The following is a 17,366-nucleotide window of genomic DNA, read 5'->3' as shown; positions in this document are numbered from 1 at the left end:
CTAAATGCATATTATTCCATTTTAACTATTTAATTACTGGTAGTTTGTAATAAGTCATGATACAAGGTTGGACACCCCCCTTTGTCTTTTTTTTTTTTTTTTTTTGTCTTCATCAAGAGTCTATACTTGGCCTTTTGCTTTTTATATACATCTTTTTTTTTTTTTAAAGATTTTATTTATTCACGAGAGACGAGAGAGAGAGAGAGAGAGAGAGAGAGAGGCAGAGACATAGACAGACGTAGAAGCAGGCTCCATGCAGGTAGCCTGATGTGGGACTTGATCCCGGGTCTCCAGGATCAGGCCCTGGGGTGAAGGCGGCACTAAACCACTGAGCCACCAGGGCTGCCCGCTTTTTATATACATCTATGAGTCAACTTACCATATTCATGAAAATCTGTTGTGATTTTGGTTACAATTGCACTAGTATTATAGTTACTTTTGAGAGACTTTATATCTTCATGAAACTGAGACTTCCCCTCTATGAACTTAGGATATCTCAGTTTGTCTTTTAAAATACTTTTTAATAAAACTTTATAATTTTCTGTTTTTTTAATTCTACATCTTTGGTAAGTTTTAATTTTAGGTACCTTGTAGTTTTAGATGCTCTCATAAATAACATATTTATTTTAAATGACATGTTATAATTGTTCATTGCTGAGCATGAAAATACCACAAGTTTTTGTATGTTAACTTTATGGCCACTATCTTTGCTGAACTCTATTTCTTAAAAGAATTATTATAGATGATTTAAAGCACATACATAGGTAAAAAGGAAAAATATAATGAATTGTATGTACTCATCACTCAACTTTAACAGTTATTAGTTTATGGCCAATCATGTTTCATCTATATCTCTATGTGTTTTTCCTCCGTATTACTTGAAGCTAATCATATATATCATTATCTTATTGTTTCTCTTAAAAAATAAGAACTTTTAAAAAACATACCTAGAATCTATTATTATACATAAAATAATTAAGAAAAAAATAAAAATAAAATAAAATAATTAAGAGCAATTAACTTATATCATCAAATACCCAGTCAATATTCACATTTACAATTTATAGGTGTCATTTTTTTGTTTGCATGAATTAAGTTCCAAATAAGGTCTACACATGACAATCAACTGATAAATGTTTTAAATCTTGAAAATCCCCCTTCCTTCTTTCTTTTTTTAACTTGTAATTTATTTGGTGAGGAAATGATATATTTTATCCTGTAGAGTTTCCCATGATTTGGATGTAGTTGATTATATTCCTATTGTATGGTTAAAAATATTTGTTTGACTTTTATATATTTTTTATGAATTGGTAATTGAAGTTTGATCAAATTTAGGCTGTAATTTTTTGGCAAAGCTATATCATAAATGGTGGTGTTTTTCCACCAGGAGGCTATTGCCACTTGTTTTTGGTGTGTTTAGTGGCCATCAATGCTCAGTTCCTGGTGACTCTCTAATTAGTTTTTGTATTTTGTTCTGTGGCCTAGACTAAATTATGCTTTAGAAGCAAACAATCCTAAAATGTCAGTGATTTACAATGAGTGTTTATTTCTTGCTCACACTACATACATGTTCATTGGGAGTTAGCCACACTTCTCATCTGCATTCTGCAACCCAGTGGGAAGGAGCAGCCTCTAGGGCATATAGTCACATCCTCGTCAGTACTTGGAAGTGCTTGTTTTTCATTGTAGCTATTCTTCTGGATGTGTAATAGCATTTCATTATGTTTTTCTTTTGTATTTACTTGATAATTAATGAAGCTGACCACCTTTTCATATTTTTGTTAGTTGTGTATATCTTTTGTGAATAATCTGGTAGAGGTTTCTGTGTTCCTTATACTCTTAGAGTTCCTTATACTCTTTATACTGTGGCTTGCCTTCTTAGGTGCTTGGTGATCTCTGATGTGAGCTCATGGTTTCTTAATCTGGGAGGCCTGTAGGTCTGAATATGTTAATCCTTTCTTTTGGAGAGGATTTTCTTTTGCTTCTACTAGTATACTGGGAACGCCAGTGGCCTAGAACCCCTTTCAGACTTTCCTTAAGAGTTGGAGTCAGCAGAGGTCCAGTTCAATCTATTCTCTTCACCTTGTGGCTGGCCCAGCTGGCCCAGGTTTGTGAGATCAATGTTGCTCTTGGTATTAGCCTTTAAGGCAGCCTCATCTCCTTGCTGCCCTAGCTCTCTACCTCTCTGACCACAGCTCATGGCTTTTGCTTATGCTTTTCTTTTTGTTTTTTTTTGTTGTTGTTGTTGTTGTTGTTGTTGTTTTTTTTTTTTTTTTTTTTTTTGCTTTTCTTTTTGGAAGGAATGTTAGTCATAATGCTAGAAATAGAAGACTGTTTTTTTCACAATTATTTACATTAAATATAGGCATAATTTATTTAAATTTCTGAATATTCAAAGGATTAAAGATTTAACTGGAAGGAAGAAATATTGATATTGCTTTCTCACTCTAAAATTAAAATTACATATGTGTACTGTAAAGTTGATGTTTAATTTTAGTTCAAGAAGAAATCTCAAAGGTCATTTTTTCTTGTAATTAAAATTTTTCAGGTGAAGTTCAGAGAGGCTAAATGATTTAGCCAAGGTTTTTAAGCTTGTTAGGAGCCAGGACTAAAACAGAACTCTTCAGACGGTACTATATTTTTCCCACTAAACCATGTTGCTCTGTTAATTAACATAAAATTGTCTATTATTTATTTAGTCTGCCTTATTTTCTTTATGGGAGCTTTGTACTTCTTCAGAATTTTTACAGTCTTTTTAGAATTATAGAGAATTAAAATTTCTTTCCAGATTCTTTAATGTTAATTTAAAATTCTGATGATAGAATCTGCTAATCTGCCACTATCCATATAATTTAAAAAATTATTATGAAAGTTTATTGCTGAACTCACAGGGTGAATTTTTCCTTTAATACAGACTTAAAAAAGAATTACAACTTTATAAGGAAGATGACATGCAAAGTGCTTGTGAAGCTCTCCAAACAGAAATAGAAATTTTAGAGTTGGTAAGCCACCACTCATTCTTTAATTTCTCAGCATTATTTTCTCTACTAGCAAGAATGAGTTTGCTAAGATACGTATCACTGAACTAACTAGTGGTTTGCCTTTCACATGGATTCTCACTAGATACAAAAAAATAAAACAGCAACAATGAACAAAACTAAGGTCAAGATATAAATCTGTGAAGTGTTTTGAGTTCCTTGAGAGTTAGGTGCTACATAAAGCAAATTCTATTCAAAGAGAATATGTACAATTTCAAACTAAGTTAAAAAAAAATTCAAACCTGACCTCACAACATTCCCTTGACTGAAACCGTTATTAGAGGATTAATGCACTGAAGGAGTTTAACTATCATAATGCTTAAAAGCTTTTTTGTTTTTGATAGGCATAAATTATACTTTTATTATATTTGATCCTAAAACTTTCTTATTACAGATTTTTATGATCTCAAGAACTTTGGATTCAATTATTGGAAACTTATTTTCAGATTGTGTGGGAGCACTTTAAATTGCTTTTAACCTCTTACTTTGGTTGTTTATAAAATGAATGCAGTATTTGCCATGCTCTATTTTAATGGAAGACATATATAGCTAGCTTTAAAATATGTTAAAATGTAATTTTAATTTAGTACATTACATTTTGTTTCATATTTATTTTCTGTAAACATCTTTTGTTTAAAATGTTCCAATAGCTTATGTCAGGATTTGTATTTTTTTATTAAAATTTTCAAAAATAAAATTTAGAAAAGCCCAGTTATTGTGCTAAATTTACAGGAACCTTATGGAACTCCTTCATTAAGAATTTCATTTTCCTCATAAATAATTATTATATTTTTCATTTCAGACATTGGCACAGAAAGATCTTCAGGAAAACAAATAACTTGTGGAGAGTTGACCAAAGCTATCCAAGGTTTGATCAAAACATCTTAGAATCAAATCTTTGTGATAGACAAACGATACCCATTACAACCGATTTTTGTGGAAAACATGAGGTCCAGAATGTTCAAAGTTGTTGATATCTAGAATTGGTAGATTAGCACTTTAAAAATGTAATTTTTTGTCTTGTTACTTGCTGGAACTTTAAAGCGTCTTATGGGGATTTGATTTTATTTCTAAAAGCAGAAAAAAGCACAGGTAGATACTGTGTTCTCCAACTTATCTCCCCTGACCCTTAAGCTGATCTGTACTTTCTGATGTTGTTCATTTTTTGTTGCAGTTTACCTTGGGTCCAATCAAACACTGGGAGGGAGAAATGATCAGATTATTGACTCAATTTTGTCGATGCCATTTCCACCAACAAAGATGTTCACTTTCATTTTAATCCTTCTCTCACCATAAGATGTCTGTTGACAGAAGTACTCAGAAGCCTTTCATCAGCAAAAGCCAGTTTTCTCCCCTTTTCTCTAGGTGTGTCTGTGGAGTTAAGTCTGAGGTGCCTGCAGCCTTGGCCAGCGTATGTGCCTGCCAGTTTTCTTCCTGATGCCAATGTTGGTGGAATGAAATATGTCATCTTTTTGGGGATGTACATAATCTCCTGAGGGCTCTCAGGATTCATTTTCGCTGAAGCATGGCAACTACAACTCATGTTTGAATCAAACTTGGTATTCCCACCAAATTTGCAACATTATATAGCTTTCTGTGATTGACCATCCTGTCTAGGAAGAAAGGTGTATATACGTCTTACTAGTTTCTTAAAAAGTGCATTGAAACTGTTCAACAAGGCCTTAAACTATGGGAGCTGGGACTAGGGAGGGGAGCAAAACCTGTTTGGGGATATATTTCAAAGTACTGAGTGCAAATGCTAGAATCGTGTTTTCTTTTGTGGTTATAGTTGAATGAGTTTAACATCAACTATGAAATGTTCTAAACGTCTTCTCTCTACTGATGGTAAGGTGGTCTAGTTCCAGACCAACGCTTACTTTGGCATAGCTTTCTTTGTATGTTGTTTTACACTCTTATTTTTAAAAAATTAGTAAACTTAAAACTCTCCTTTGAGATGTGTAGCAATTGCCATCTGTTTAAATAATTTGCATTTTCAGAAGTAATTTCTTATTTTGATTTCTTAAATATTTGATAGTAAATTACTTTTGCTTAAGAAGAAAAAAATTAATGGTACCAGGGAATTACATTCTATTTTATATGCAAATATAGAGTAGGAAATGGTTATTGGGATTAGTCATGACTTCAGTTCTTATTTTATTCCATTTATCTAAATTCTAAGTCTCATGACTATCTACTTATTAAATTTGTATTATTATTAATATGCAGATTGAGTTTACACATAAAGCCTTTTTCACTTACCAGTAATTTTTGTTCGATATTGGTTTTGTAGCTAAACATTAATGTGAATTACAAGATCTGCCACATATTTGCATAACACATAATGACACATATGCAGAATAAACTTTTATTGATACAACTATCTTTTCATATGTGTATCATACAGGATATCAGGATTAAATATTCAGTAATGGAATCAGGATCCAAATAAACTGAATTTGAGAAAAAAATGGAAGATTTGGTATTTTCATTGTTTCAAAATGCATATTCTAAGATTTAAACTAACTTTCAAACAATCAAATGTATGATTAATTTAACACTACATAGTAGAGTCGTTTAAATCACTACCCATGTGATAACAAGTCAAAATAACTGGGACTACTAGAATCAATGTAATCAAAGGAACAGGTTCACTGAACAAAGGAAATATAACAATCAATAGAAATCACAGTGTACTAAACTAAACTGCACTGTCAATGTAATATATCAGCAGTAGATTTGGTCCACTTTTAGTTTTTTTTTTTTTAAGACAGTATTTATAAACCTCTTAAGTAGGAAAAATAACTGAAATTTCTGGGTAAAAAATGTGTCTCAGACTGACTATAATTATTCTGGAAGCAAGACTTTGGCTATACAGAAAGGCAGTTTTTAAATGGATGTTCATTCGGTAAGCAAATAATTCACTAAATTTTCCTTCTACTTAGTTATAGCAAGGCTCAAACTAACCCAGAGTAATAGTGATGCTGCAGGTGCTAGGCATGCTACTGTAGGTCTTTAGTGTGACAGAAGTTCTTTCAGAAGCAACTTTCTAATTCTCAGCTCTCCGTTGGGGATAATATGAGGATGTATAGATAGTTTGCTGCATATTTTTCCTGCTGATTAATGGCACCACTTGGCTAGGGAAAAAACAGCAGCAAAATTATAGGATGTGGAGCGTGACAACTAGACTAGACATTCCTTTTTTCCTTCTCTGGCCTGATTATTGAAATGGAAGGAAAAAATCAAAGAAAAGGAAAAGCTTTAGGTATATACAATCAAGAAGATTTCTGGGATCCCTGGGTGGCGCAGCGGTTTAGTGCCTGCCTTTGGCCCAGGGCGTGATCCTGGAGACCCGGGATTGAATCCCACGTCGGGCTCCCGGTGCATGGAGCCTGCTTCTCCCTCTGCCTGTGTCTCTGCCTCTCTCTCTCTCTCTCTGTCTCTCTGTGTGACTATCATAAATAAATAAAAAAAAATTAAAAAAAAAAAGATTTCTATGCTACTCATTGTCTTGTCAAAAGTAGTGTTTTCTCCTGTAAAAGAAACAAAAACTGAGGAGTATTTTGTCTACCTGTCTTTTTTCTCCTTGAACCCTGAAAAACCATGATGAGATTGTTAAAAGTCCAAGATAAGGTATATACAATCAAGAAGATTTCTATGCTACCCATTGTCTTGTCAAAAGTAGTGTTTTCTCCTGTAAAAGAAACAAAAACTGAGGAGTACTTTGTCTACCTGTCTTTTTTCTCCTTGAACCCCGAAAAACCATGATGAGATTGTTAAAAGTCCAAGATAAGGTTGAAGTCATAGAATTATATGAACTAGAATATAGAAGTGTCTTAAAGCAGAGGCAATTGCTATTGGTAATTTATGTTAGAGTAGAAATTATGCTGTGAAAAATCTACCCTCTTACGAGAAGGATAATTCAGTTGGCTGGCTGCAGATGGGCCGATACCATGCACTGGTCAGGCCCTTGCACTGGGCAGCTTACACTGAGGACAAAGTCCCTTTCTATTTCATACCAATAAATCATACATAACTGTGTCACGTTATTATGAATAAGTCGTTTATCTGCAGTCCAGAAGATAGGAGCAGTTCAGTGACATGATTAGAAATAAATAGGATATGATTTTTAATCCTGGGTGCACAAGGGTAAGGTGTACTGTCATTCAAATATTTATTTATAGCATAACATTTGAAATGTGAAGTTGTTAATGTTCTAAAAAATATTTTAATATTTGAAACAGATCTTTTTTAGGTCAACTTTTATGTTTCTTCTTGACTCCTCTTCTCTCCTTTGTCATTCTGAAAAACCAAAATGAAGCAAATACATTTGCCTTTCAGAGTCTAGTTCAGAACATTTTCTGTCAAGGGAATTTTTTTCACGATGTGAACTAAAAAAAATGAAAAATATTTTTTGTCATTAGCCTGAAGCAGGGATTAAGTCTTGGAGTTTTGTGGCCCTTTTATCTTAAGACAACAATTTTTTTTTCTTAATGGAAGAACGGGGAAGATGAAATTATCTTTGAAAATGTCAGAGGTGGGAATGTACAGTTAATTGCATTTATACTTTCTAAACGTTATATTTTCAAGTTAAGTTTTTGCTTGGCTTGCTAATGATCTAATCATCATGTTGCTGAAGAAGCCTTATTTTTTTATTTAACTTCCTGACACTTGACCAAAAGATAATATTGAGATAGCACTGACCAATAGATGAAGGAAACAATGTGATCACTTTCCCCATTCTGTAAGGGAGTACAGGGATTCCATTTATTTATTTGTTGTTGTTCATTATACTGATGGTCACATTCATTAACATGAGGAAACATTTTTGCAGGATAATGCTGGTTGTAAGAACATATTTACTTTGATTGGAGGGAAAAGAAAGGAAGCATTACAAAGAAAGCCATGACTGAGGGTAAAATGCTCTCCTAGCTGCTGCTGTGAAAAGTATCAAGAGCAAAGCTGTCAGAACCGAAAGCTTATTTAAACAACTGCTTTTGATACATAGCACATTTATCTTTAAAAGACCTTTATGAAATTGACAGCACCAGAATTCAAATGTCTGGGAAAATAAAGAGTAAGTAAAAATGTGAAATTAATAACAATGACTGATGTAAGTTGCTGTGCAAAACAAGGCCCATGGAGGAGAGAGAAATTATTTTCTTTCTTATAACTAGAAAAGCTATACTACTCTATTAATTCTAAGTTAATTATTTTCATACTTGTAATAAATTGTCATCCTAATTAGTTGGTAAATAAAATCTTGTTAAAATAAAATCCTCTTAATCTACATTTAATAGATGCAAATACAATTACTAATGAATATTTCTGGATATGGCTTTGTGATTGCTGAGAGAAAGTATTTGCAAATTCAAATCACCATCAAATGGGGTGGTTGTTGATAGTTTTTGTAGACTTTAGACAAGGAAGCTTCTGGTTGGGAACGGGTGATATGGGAGTAATCCTAAGGTCAGTGTAATGTCAGCTTTAAAATCTGTCATCAATTAAAATTTGTAAAATATCAAGGTTATATTTATAAAAACAATTTTATCCAATAAAACCAGAGCTCTTTATTGAGATTCTAGGTGGAGCCTAAGCATATATTCCAGTGTTTGTAGGAAGAACTGAGATTTTGATTGATGATCTGATTTGTGTGAAGTCACAGAGGGCAATGGGTCCCCTATTTACAGTTTAATTGCTTGGGCTTCATTTCCAACAACGTTAAAAATACATTGCTTTTGAAAAAATGCTTATAATAAAGTCTTATATAACAGGTAAATATTAGAAGATAAGGGAACTTTGAGAATCATTTAAATCATCCTTTTGGTACCAGAAAACATTGATGAATCAGTACATGTAAATCATTAAGAGCATCTTTTACTCTCTATGAGGTGGAAAGGGCAAATCAGTACAAAACAGACTCAAGTGTTACTGAAAATTCACCTCCTGGGTATCTCTTGAAATTAATAATTCACCCCACTTTGTTACATTTTGTACAGATTTATTTTTTTCAGTGTTACCCTGTGGTCATTGATAATTTAAGGTGATAACCTAAAGGAAGGCACCTTCTTAAGATACCAAATAATAAGAGTTATATTCATTTTTCAGTACTTGATAAGACAGGATTGTGAATAGAAAACTTCCAGAAAGATCAACATATAAAAGAATCTCTGATTACCTGAAATTAGTGCTCTTGTTCATTTCTTTCTGTTCCCCTTCTATTCCATCCACCATCCCTCCTTCCTTCCTTCCTTCCTTCCTTCCTTCCTTCCTTCCTTCCTTCCTTCCTTCCTTCTATCCTGGCTCTTAGCTACCTCTTAAATTCATATCATGCCACTCTCCTCCTTGAAAATTCCTCTCCAGCCACACTGGTTTTTCTGCTCTGGCCTTGGGATCATTTTGGGAACTGTTTCTTCTGCGTGGGATGCTCCTCTTCCTGATCTCTGTAAGACTGTCTGCTCTGTCATTCAAGTGTCAACCCAGATGTCACTTCCTCTGAGAAGCCCTCCTTTAAGCAGTCAATCTAAAGTAGTTACTTGGTCACATTATCACACACTCAAGTTTAATGCTCTTCATACTATTTGTCATTTCTGATACATTTCTTGTTTGTTGTTTTTTTCTTTTCTATTTCTAACCGCTGAAACACAAGTTCTTTTTTTTAATAATAAATTTATTTTTTATTGGTGTTCAATTTGCCAACATAGAGAATAACACCCAGTGCTCATCCCGTCAAGTGCCCCTCTCAGTGCCTGTCACCCATTCACCCCCACCCCACGCCCTCCTCCCCTTCCACCACCCCTAGTTCGTTTCCCAGAGTAAGGAGTCTTTATGTTCTGTCTCCCTTTCTGATATTTCCTACCCATTTCTTCTCCCTTCCCTTTTATTCCCTTTCACTATTATTTATATTCCCCAAATGAATGAGAACATGTCCTTCTCTGACATGTCCTTCTCTGATTGACTCATTTCACTCAGCATAATACCCTCCAGCTCCATCCACGTGAAACACAAGTTCTATGAGAGCAAGGGTATTGTTAGTCTTATGCACCACTTTTTTCTCAAAGCCTGGAACAGTGTTGGCATTTAGGAAGTGTTCAATAAATGTATGCTAAAATATGGCTAGAATTACCTTGTTCATTTAACTCATATTTATTAATTGAGAGTTTAAGTATAAATTATTGCTTCTCTAGTTAAAGAAGTTGACTTCATTTATTGTTGATTATTTCTTGGTTGAATTATTCTATCCCCTCATTTTTTATTTTCTGAGACCCTGTTTACTTAGCTAAAAATTGGCAGTAATAATGTTTGCTAATTTCAGAACCTATCTTTGTAGAACAACCAATAAAAGCATTGAAAGGAAACCAGAAGAAAATAATGATCCCATATCCCATCATGGAAAAAGTTTGTGGGTCTCTCAATGTTTACTTACAGCTTTCTATTATCAAGCTGTTGATTGGCAGGTAATGGCTTTGAATGCTTACTTTCCACCGGCTACTAGAATAGGAAGTGAAAATTGTAAGTTGCTTGCAAGCTATGAATGTGCATTAGAGTAGCTTAAAAGCATTATTTCTCCATGGTAATAGAAAATTTTGAAATGCATTTGCTTCTGACTATGATTTATTCGGTCTTTCTGGTCTGAAATACAAAGTTTAAGCAATCCTGTTTTTATTCAGCACCATATTTAGAAAAATGTGTGAGTGCCATCTGCTGGATTTCTTTGGTACCACTTTGAACAAGATGAGCGAAAACTTGGAGGAAGTTTGAGAATGACAAATCCTTGTAAACAAGTGATCCTTCCTTCTTTTCTCTTTTCTTTCCTTCCTTTATTCCCTCCCTCCCCATTTATGTAGCTATAAAATTCTAATTGTTTCATATATAATTTTCTTATTTTAAATTTTTTTATTTAATTAATTTATTTATGATAGTCACACACACACACACACAGAGAGAGGCAGAGAGAGAAGCAGGCTCCATGCACCAGGAGCCCGACGTGGGATTCGATCCCAGGTCTCCAGGATCGCGCCCTGGGCCAAAGGCAGGTGCTAAACCGCTGTGCCACCCAGGGATCCCTATAATTTTCAAATATGATACAAATTTTCAAATTAGTATCTATCTATCTATCTATCTATCTATCTATCTATCTATCTATCTATCTATATCCAAGAGAAAATATAAAGTTTTAGGGCTCTAAAAGTGAAAATTTAGAAATATTGCTGTTTCTACTTTTGCTAGTGTTAAAAGAACCTAATTGGTTTAATCAAGACATTTTCTTTATTTTTGAGTTTAAAAAAAATAGAAGACTTTTGCTCTGAGACCACTGAAAAATTGGTGTAAAATCAAATTGCTGATTATTTATACAACTTCTGAGTCTTAATCTGATGGTTTGAGTTTGTCATTAGTCTTCAAAGATTGTGAAGTGAATTGTTAGTCCATCAAATGAAGTGAAGTCATTCTACTTAAGATCTTTGGCAATTGATCTGCCAAGCACTTTTACCACCAGATATGTGTTTTCTTTCGAGCTTTACTTTAAAATTCCCATCTCTTTATCATTTATCATCTACAGAATTCATATTGTTTCATGAATTAAGTGATTGAAATATTATCTAGCACATTTCTGTTGATGAAGGGAAATTGGGGTGAATCTCTTTTGACTCCAAGAATATCCTAATAGTCAAATATTTGACAGTATTTCATGTGTTCAATCCATCACCAAATCTTGTTGTTCTCACCTTCAAAATATATGCAGAATCTGGGAGCTCTTGTCATCACAGCATGGCTACCACCCCCACGTAGTTTCCTGACACTTCTGGCTTTTCTTTTCTGCTTTGTCTCTTAGCACTTATCCTATTATTTTTCTTATTTATAAATTTTGTCATATTCACTATCTTTCAGACTAGAATATAAGCTTCATGAAATTCTCTTTTTCACTATCTCCCCATTGCATAGAATGGTGTTTGACACATAATATGTACTCATGCAGCTTATTTCTTAAATGAATGGATTTACTTTAAGCTATTTTCCCCTTTCTCAAATAAAATATTTTATAAATTATTGAGTAGGGATATATTCTTGGTGCTTCTGTCAACTCTTAAATTATAATGTCCAAGTAAGTATAATCTCTGCCATTTACATGCATGCAGATTGACTATATATATATATATATATATATATATATATATATATATATATTCTCACTACATTTTAAGGTAAAAAATGAATACCTGCTAAACAAGAAATCATGATAATTGTGATATGGAACCAAAGGTGACTAAGATGTGGCCCTTTTATTTACAGAACTTGTACTTCTCTCTGAGGATTGTTAAAGGTTTATGATAAATGACAAAACAATTCAGACTCAGAGCTGCTAGAATTATTCTTCAATGAATAGGAGATGGTTTTGTTTTTGTTGCACTTTGCTGATTTTTCTGAGGGGCATCAGTAAAACTTGGCAGTGATTTTTGAGGAGTTTGGTGTTTTTCCTGATCCATGAACACTTGTGTGTGTTCTGGAGTTAGAGTTCAAATTCCATTTTTGATTTCTCATGCTAGGTACTTTACATAAACCAGCTCTAATCTTTACCACTATCTTAAAAGACAGGAATGTTGGTAGTTGTTTCACAGCCAAGAAACCGGAGGCTGCAAGCCTAAGCAAAATACCAAGATAATGCAGTGACAATTTCCAGGAAGATTTGAACCCAGGACTACCTAAATTCAATCCTCTCCAATAAATGCCATCTTTCCCAATTCAAAATACATAGGGACCAATTTGCCTGGATTTAGAAATGCAACAGTGATTTTCTTTTCATAGATGCAGAAAGCAGTTAACTAGGTACTAGGGATGTTTCAGCTACCTCTCCTCCAGTGGTGGCCCCTGCTTCCTCCTTCCCAGAAAGTTTGGAGGTAATTGGAATACAGATATTCATTTCTTTCAGGTATTGCACAAGTATCTCTTTCTCTGTCAAGTGTCTCCTTGTACCATCAAGCAAATGGAGCGTGCCATCTGTGCCCCACTGAACCTTTACTCAATGTGCATTATAGTGTAGTATCTGGCAGTGGTATAATAGTTAGCCTCCTCTGGATTGTGAACTATATGAGGACAAGAATTTTCATTTATCTTTGGATTTTGAACTCTATCAAAGTGCCTTGCACGTTGCAGGTACCCAGTAAATGTGGAAGACTTCATGCATATGATTAACTTCCACTTAACATACTTAGTGGGTTAAGTTTTATAGATTGGCCTGGCACCTAATCATTTTAGTAATCTTGGTGAGAGAAGGTGATTGCTAAGATTTAAACAACCTACATCTCCTGAAATTAATATTATACTACATGTTAACTAACTGGGACTTAAATAAAAATCAAAACAAATGAATAAATAAATAACCTAATGCTAACTTTTGAACACTAGATACCCACAACTCTTTCTTTCTCAAATTCTTGTTCTGGTGATTTTTCCCCCAAAAAATTCAAATTTGCTCTCAGTACAACCATTTGCCATTCACAGTCATACTTTGATATTGTTAAAAGGGAAGTTGGGAATACTCACTACTATGGGAACATTTTAAAAGGAATGGAGAAAGCATCTAGAAAAAATAGCTGATCACAGACTACCAGAATTAAATAATTAATGTATACATACAAACCCATGGAGGAAGTTCTTCATTGAGAAGGACGTTTGGTTAATCCATTCAGTGAGTGTAGAAAACAGCATAGTTGGCCATATTACAACAGTGTTATGCAATGATGATGATGCACGAAATAGACTACTTACTTATACATGTATAATTCAGTTCTGATTTCTGTTTTCATTAAACCTCATTAATTAAGTTTAACTGGGAATATACTTATTTGAAACTGAAAAACGGAGTCAATTTTTGTTCAAACAAAAATAATAATGACAGTTTTATTTTTACTCTGCACACTGTTAAGTGACGATTGACTGGCTTGCTTTAGAGAGTAAGATAAGACTAATGATGAGTGTATATACATGGGCTTGTCATTAGTTTCCCATTGTTGCTCTGACAAATTACCGCAAATTTGGTGGCTTAAAACAACACACATTTGCTGTCTTACAATTCTAAGGTCAGAAGTGTAATGTGGTTTTCACTGGACTGAAAGCAAGACATCAGAGCTGCATTACTTTTGGAGGCTCTAGAGTAGAATCTATAGATTTTTGCCTTTTCTAGCTTCTGGGGGCTTGGCATGTGGACCCTTTCTGCATGTTACCCCATCCAGCCTACTAAAAGCCAGGTTGTTCTTGTTCAGTCTCCCTGGTTTCCCTCTTTTGCCCTCCTCTTCAACTTATAAGGACCCTTGTAATGTTGAGGCCCACCTAGACAATCCAGGCTTATCTCCCCATCTCAAAGTCAGCTAATTAACAGCTTCACTCCAACCACAATCTTAGTTTCTTTTTGCCATGTGACTTACATATTCACATGTTTTGGAGATTAGGAGGTGGATTTCTTTGGAAGGGGGTATTATTCTGCATAGCACATCAATGAAATATTTGTGCTCTCTAAAATAAGCTAAGCTGTCTTTTCAATTGTGCAGCACATTTTGTGTTTGGTTTCCTAGCAAGTCCTTTTAAATTGAATGAAAAATTCAGTATTAGTTAATGACATTTGCTTTTTATGATTCTGTAGCCCATCTCCTGGCCCTGCAATAAAGTGAAAACATAATGTAGTTGAGTGATTTCTCCTCCTCCCAGCAAAGTGGGTCCCATAGTCCTGTAACAAAGACGTTTCATGGGCAGTTCTAAGCATTTTTTTCTTCATCTCCTTCTCATCCTAATTGTTAACATCTCTGCCTTTCCTTTCTGAGTTTCTCCCAAACACATTTTTATAATTTTTTTCTCTTATTTTTCACTTCTACTCTTGTTGCCCACTTTTATCTTGTTTATTTGTTTTACTGGATTACTTTCACTCATGGATAATAAATGCCCATTTTTTAGATTTTAAAATGTGATCATTAGCCCCTCACTGAATCTCTCTTGTCTGGTAAAAATCTTCATTTGGAAGATTCCCCAAAGACCATGGAACTTCAAAGTGATCTTTATAAACTAAAACAAAAATATCCACCCTCCAAGTATCCTTTAGGAAAACCACCTGTTGTTTCAAATGTATAGAATCTGTTTTTATTTAAGAAGACAGAAAATATTGCAAAGTAAATGATTAGGAGCAAGTTCTGTGTGTTTCTGAAGGGTGTTCTGTCCTGTTGATTTACCTTGGCAGAAATCTGTCTAGAGACTTACCAGACATGTCTATAATAATCTTGAATGAACTTGTTCTTGTGTATTATTCATAGAGCTATTCAATAACTTATAACTATCTTCAATTTAGTGACTATTTCTTAAAGTTTTGCTCTGGTGGGTGGTGTGTAGGTCATACACAAAATAAGATATAGTTCAAATCTATAAAAAAAATCTTAAATTTAAGTTGCTGTATTGCTTTATGAAAGCAGCTTGGGTTTTGTGTTCAAAGTAAGTATTTTTATTTGCTTTTAACTCACCCAATTTCAAAATGGTCATGCAGTGTCTTTAGAATAAGGCAGATATGCTGTCCTATTCTGGTTCTGCCCTTCCTTTGTGGCCTTGGGCTAGTTACTTAACTCTCTTGGAATTCAGTTACCTAACTGGTAATAAAAGTATAAAATAATACCCATTGTGTCAGGTTATTATAAAGATTCTATGAGACAAAGAATATAAAGTAACTAGCATATTTCTGATGTGTATATATGTTCAGTGAATCCTAGTCATTTTAACTGTTGTTGAGTAGAAGACAGTGTGGAACAGATAGTGTACCTTAGCGTGGTATTAATATTTTTAGTGTTTTTCTTTTTATGCAAAGATGAGCTTTCTGGTTCATACACTTAGATTTCTTGTTTTGAGTCACCAGAATTTCATATGTGTGGCTTATATCCCAGACCCATGACACACTTGGCTATAGGAGGGATATAGTCTGAAGCTGTGAAGCACATTGTTTACATCTTTTGCCAAGTCTGAAACAACTGAACTGACCAGTGTAGCAGAACTTTTGGGGATGATTCAATTTTCTTTTGTTGTTTTTATATTCTGAGATATTATACTGGGGATATCATTTGTTGGATACTGAAGACTTTTCTAACTTCCAATTGAGGGTGGCAGATGAAACATAAACTTTTACCTCTCCTTCTTCCCCCAAACTCTAATATGATAGTAAAATGATTTTTTTTTGAAAACCTAAAGGACAAAGAGAAAATGATATAGAAGAGTTGATAGTAATATGATTTTGGAAGCTGGAAGTAGAGGGGTGATTGGGAAATGACTTAGCAAACTTGAGAAAGTGGATCCCAAAATGGCAGATAGAAAGATGAAAACCATCTTTATTTACCCTTAAAGAATTCTCAAAACACTTGGAAACTGGAAATACTATGTACCTCTAAAGGTAGAAATGAAGGTGGGATTGAAAAACAAAGGGATTGGTTAGGTATGTGTTTAGGAAACTGAGATCCTCAGATCCTATTCCTCATTCAAGCTGGGAACATCCCTTCCCCAGCTATGGCAGAAGATTTTAGATTTATTTTCTAGAAACTATAAAATAAAAGGCCTCTGGACAGAGGGTACCTGGCACTGTTGAGGATAGAGTATAATTACTGAACAGAGGGATTAAGAAAAGCTTACATTCTAAATGTTGTAAGCCTTTAGGTATGGTCCCAAGACCAGCAGCATCAATATCCTATACGAACTTGATAGAAATGTAACTTTTGGAGCTCTATCTCAAAAACTCTATAGGTGGAGCCAGCAATCTGTGTTTTAACAGGCTGTCTAGGTGATTCTGATGTACACTCAAGTTTGAGAACCATACCACTCCAAACAAGACTGGAATATCCTTCTCTGAAGAATTTCACAAGTTCAACAGAAATGACTTAAGGAAAGAAATTTTTCAATGAAACAGTCCAGCCAGATGACCCTAGCATGAAACTCACGTTGACACGTGCCACCCATGTGTCCAGAAATTTAATTTAACTCAATTTAATTTAATTTTTTTTTGAGAGAGAGAGAAAGAGAGAGAGCGGTGGGAAGGAACAGAGGGAGAGGGAGATACAGAATCCTAAACAGGCTCCATGCCCAGAGCCCGAAGCAAGGCTGGATCTCTCAACCCTGAGATCATGACCTGAGCTGAAGTCAGGAGTCAGACTCTTAATTGACTGAGCTAGTGAGGCCCCCAAAGAAATATTAATACGTTTTACAGCCTCACTTTTAAATAGAAGCAGTCAATATCCACAAGACATGTCTTTAACAAGAAGACCTATCTGAATAAATATGGGGAAAAGCAACTTGGAAGAGATTATGTAGGGA

The 17,366-nt window shown here is 34.3% G+C and overlaps 1 protein-coding gene across 2 annotated transcripts in view; it reads left to right on the top strand.

Moving 5' to 3' along the window:
* Positions 1–5,506, top strand: part of CCDC172 (coiled-coil domain containing 172) — a 58,847-nt gene extending 53,341 nt beyond the window's left edge. For both annotated transcript variants that reach the window (XM_072805180.1, XM_072805181.1), the window contains exons 8-10: positions 2,915–3,002; positions 3,841–3,906; positions 4,404–5,506. In XM_072805180.1, coding sequence (XP_072661281.1) covers positions 2,915–3,002; positions 3,841–3,876 — 124 coding nt within the window. In that variant the 3' untranslated portion in view covers positions 3,877–3,906; positions 4,404–5,506. The remainder of the gene's footprint in view (positions 1–2,914; positions 3,003–3,840; positions 3,907–4,403) is intronic.
* Positions 5,507–17,366: the final 11,860 nt, after the last annotated feature.

This window comes from Canis lupus, chromosome 29, assembly GCF_048164855.1.
Source record: "Canis lupus baileyi chromosome 29, mCanLup2.hap1, whole genome shotgun sequence".
Lineage (NCBI taxonomy): Eukaryota > Metazoa > Chordata > Mammalia > Carnivora > Canidae > Canis > Canis lupus.
Note: the sequence above shows the minus strand (reverse complement) of the source record. Positions and strands in the feature narration are given on the sequence as shown.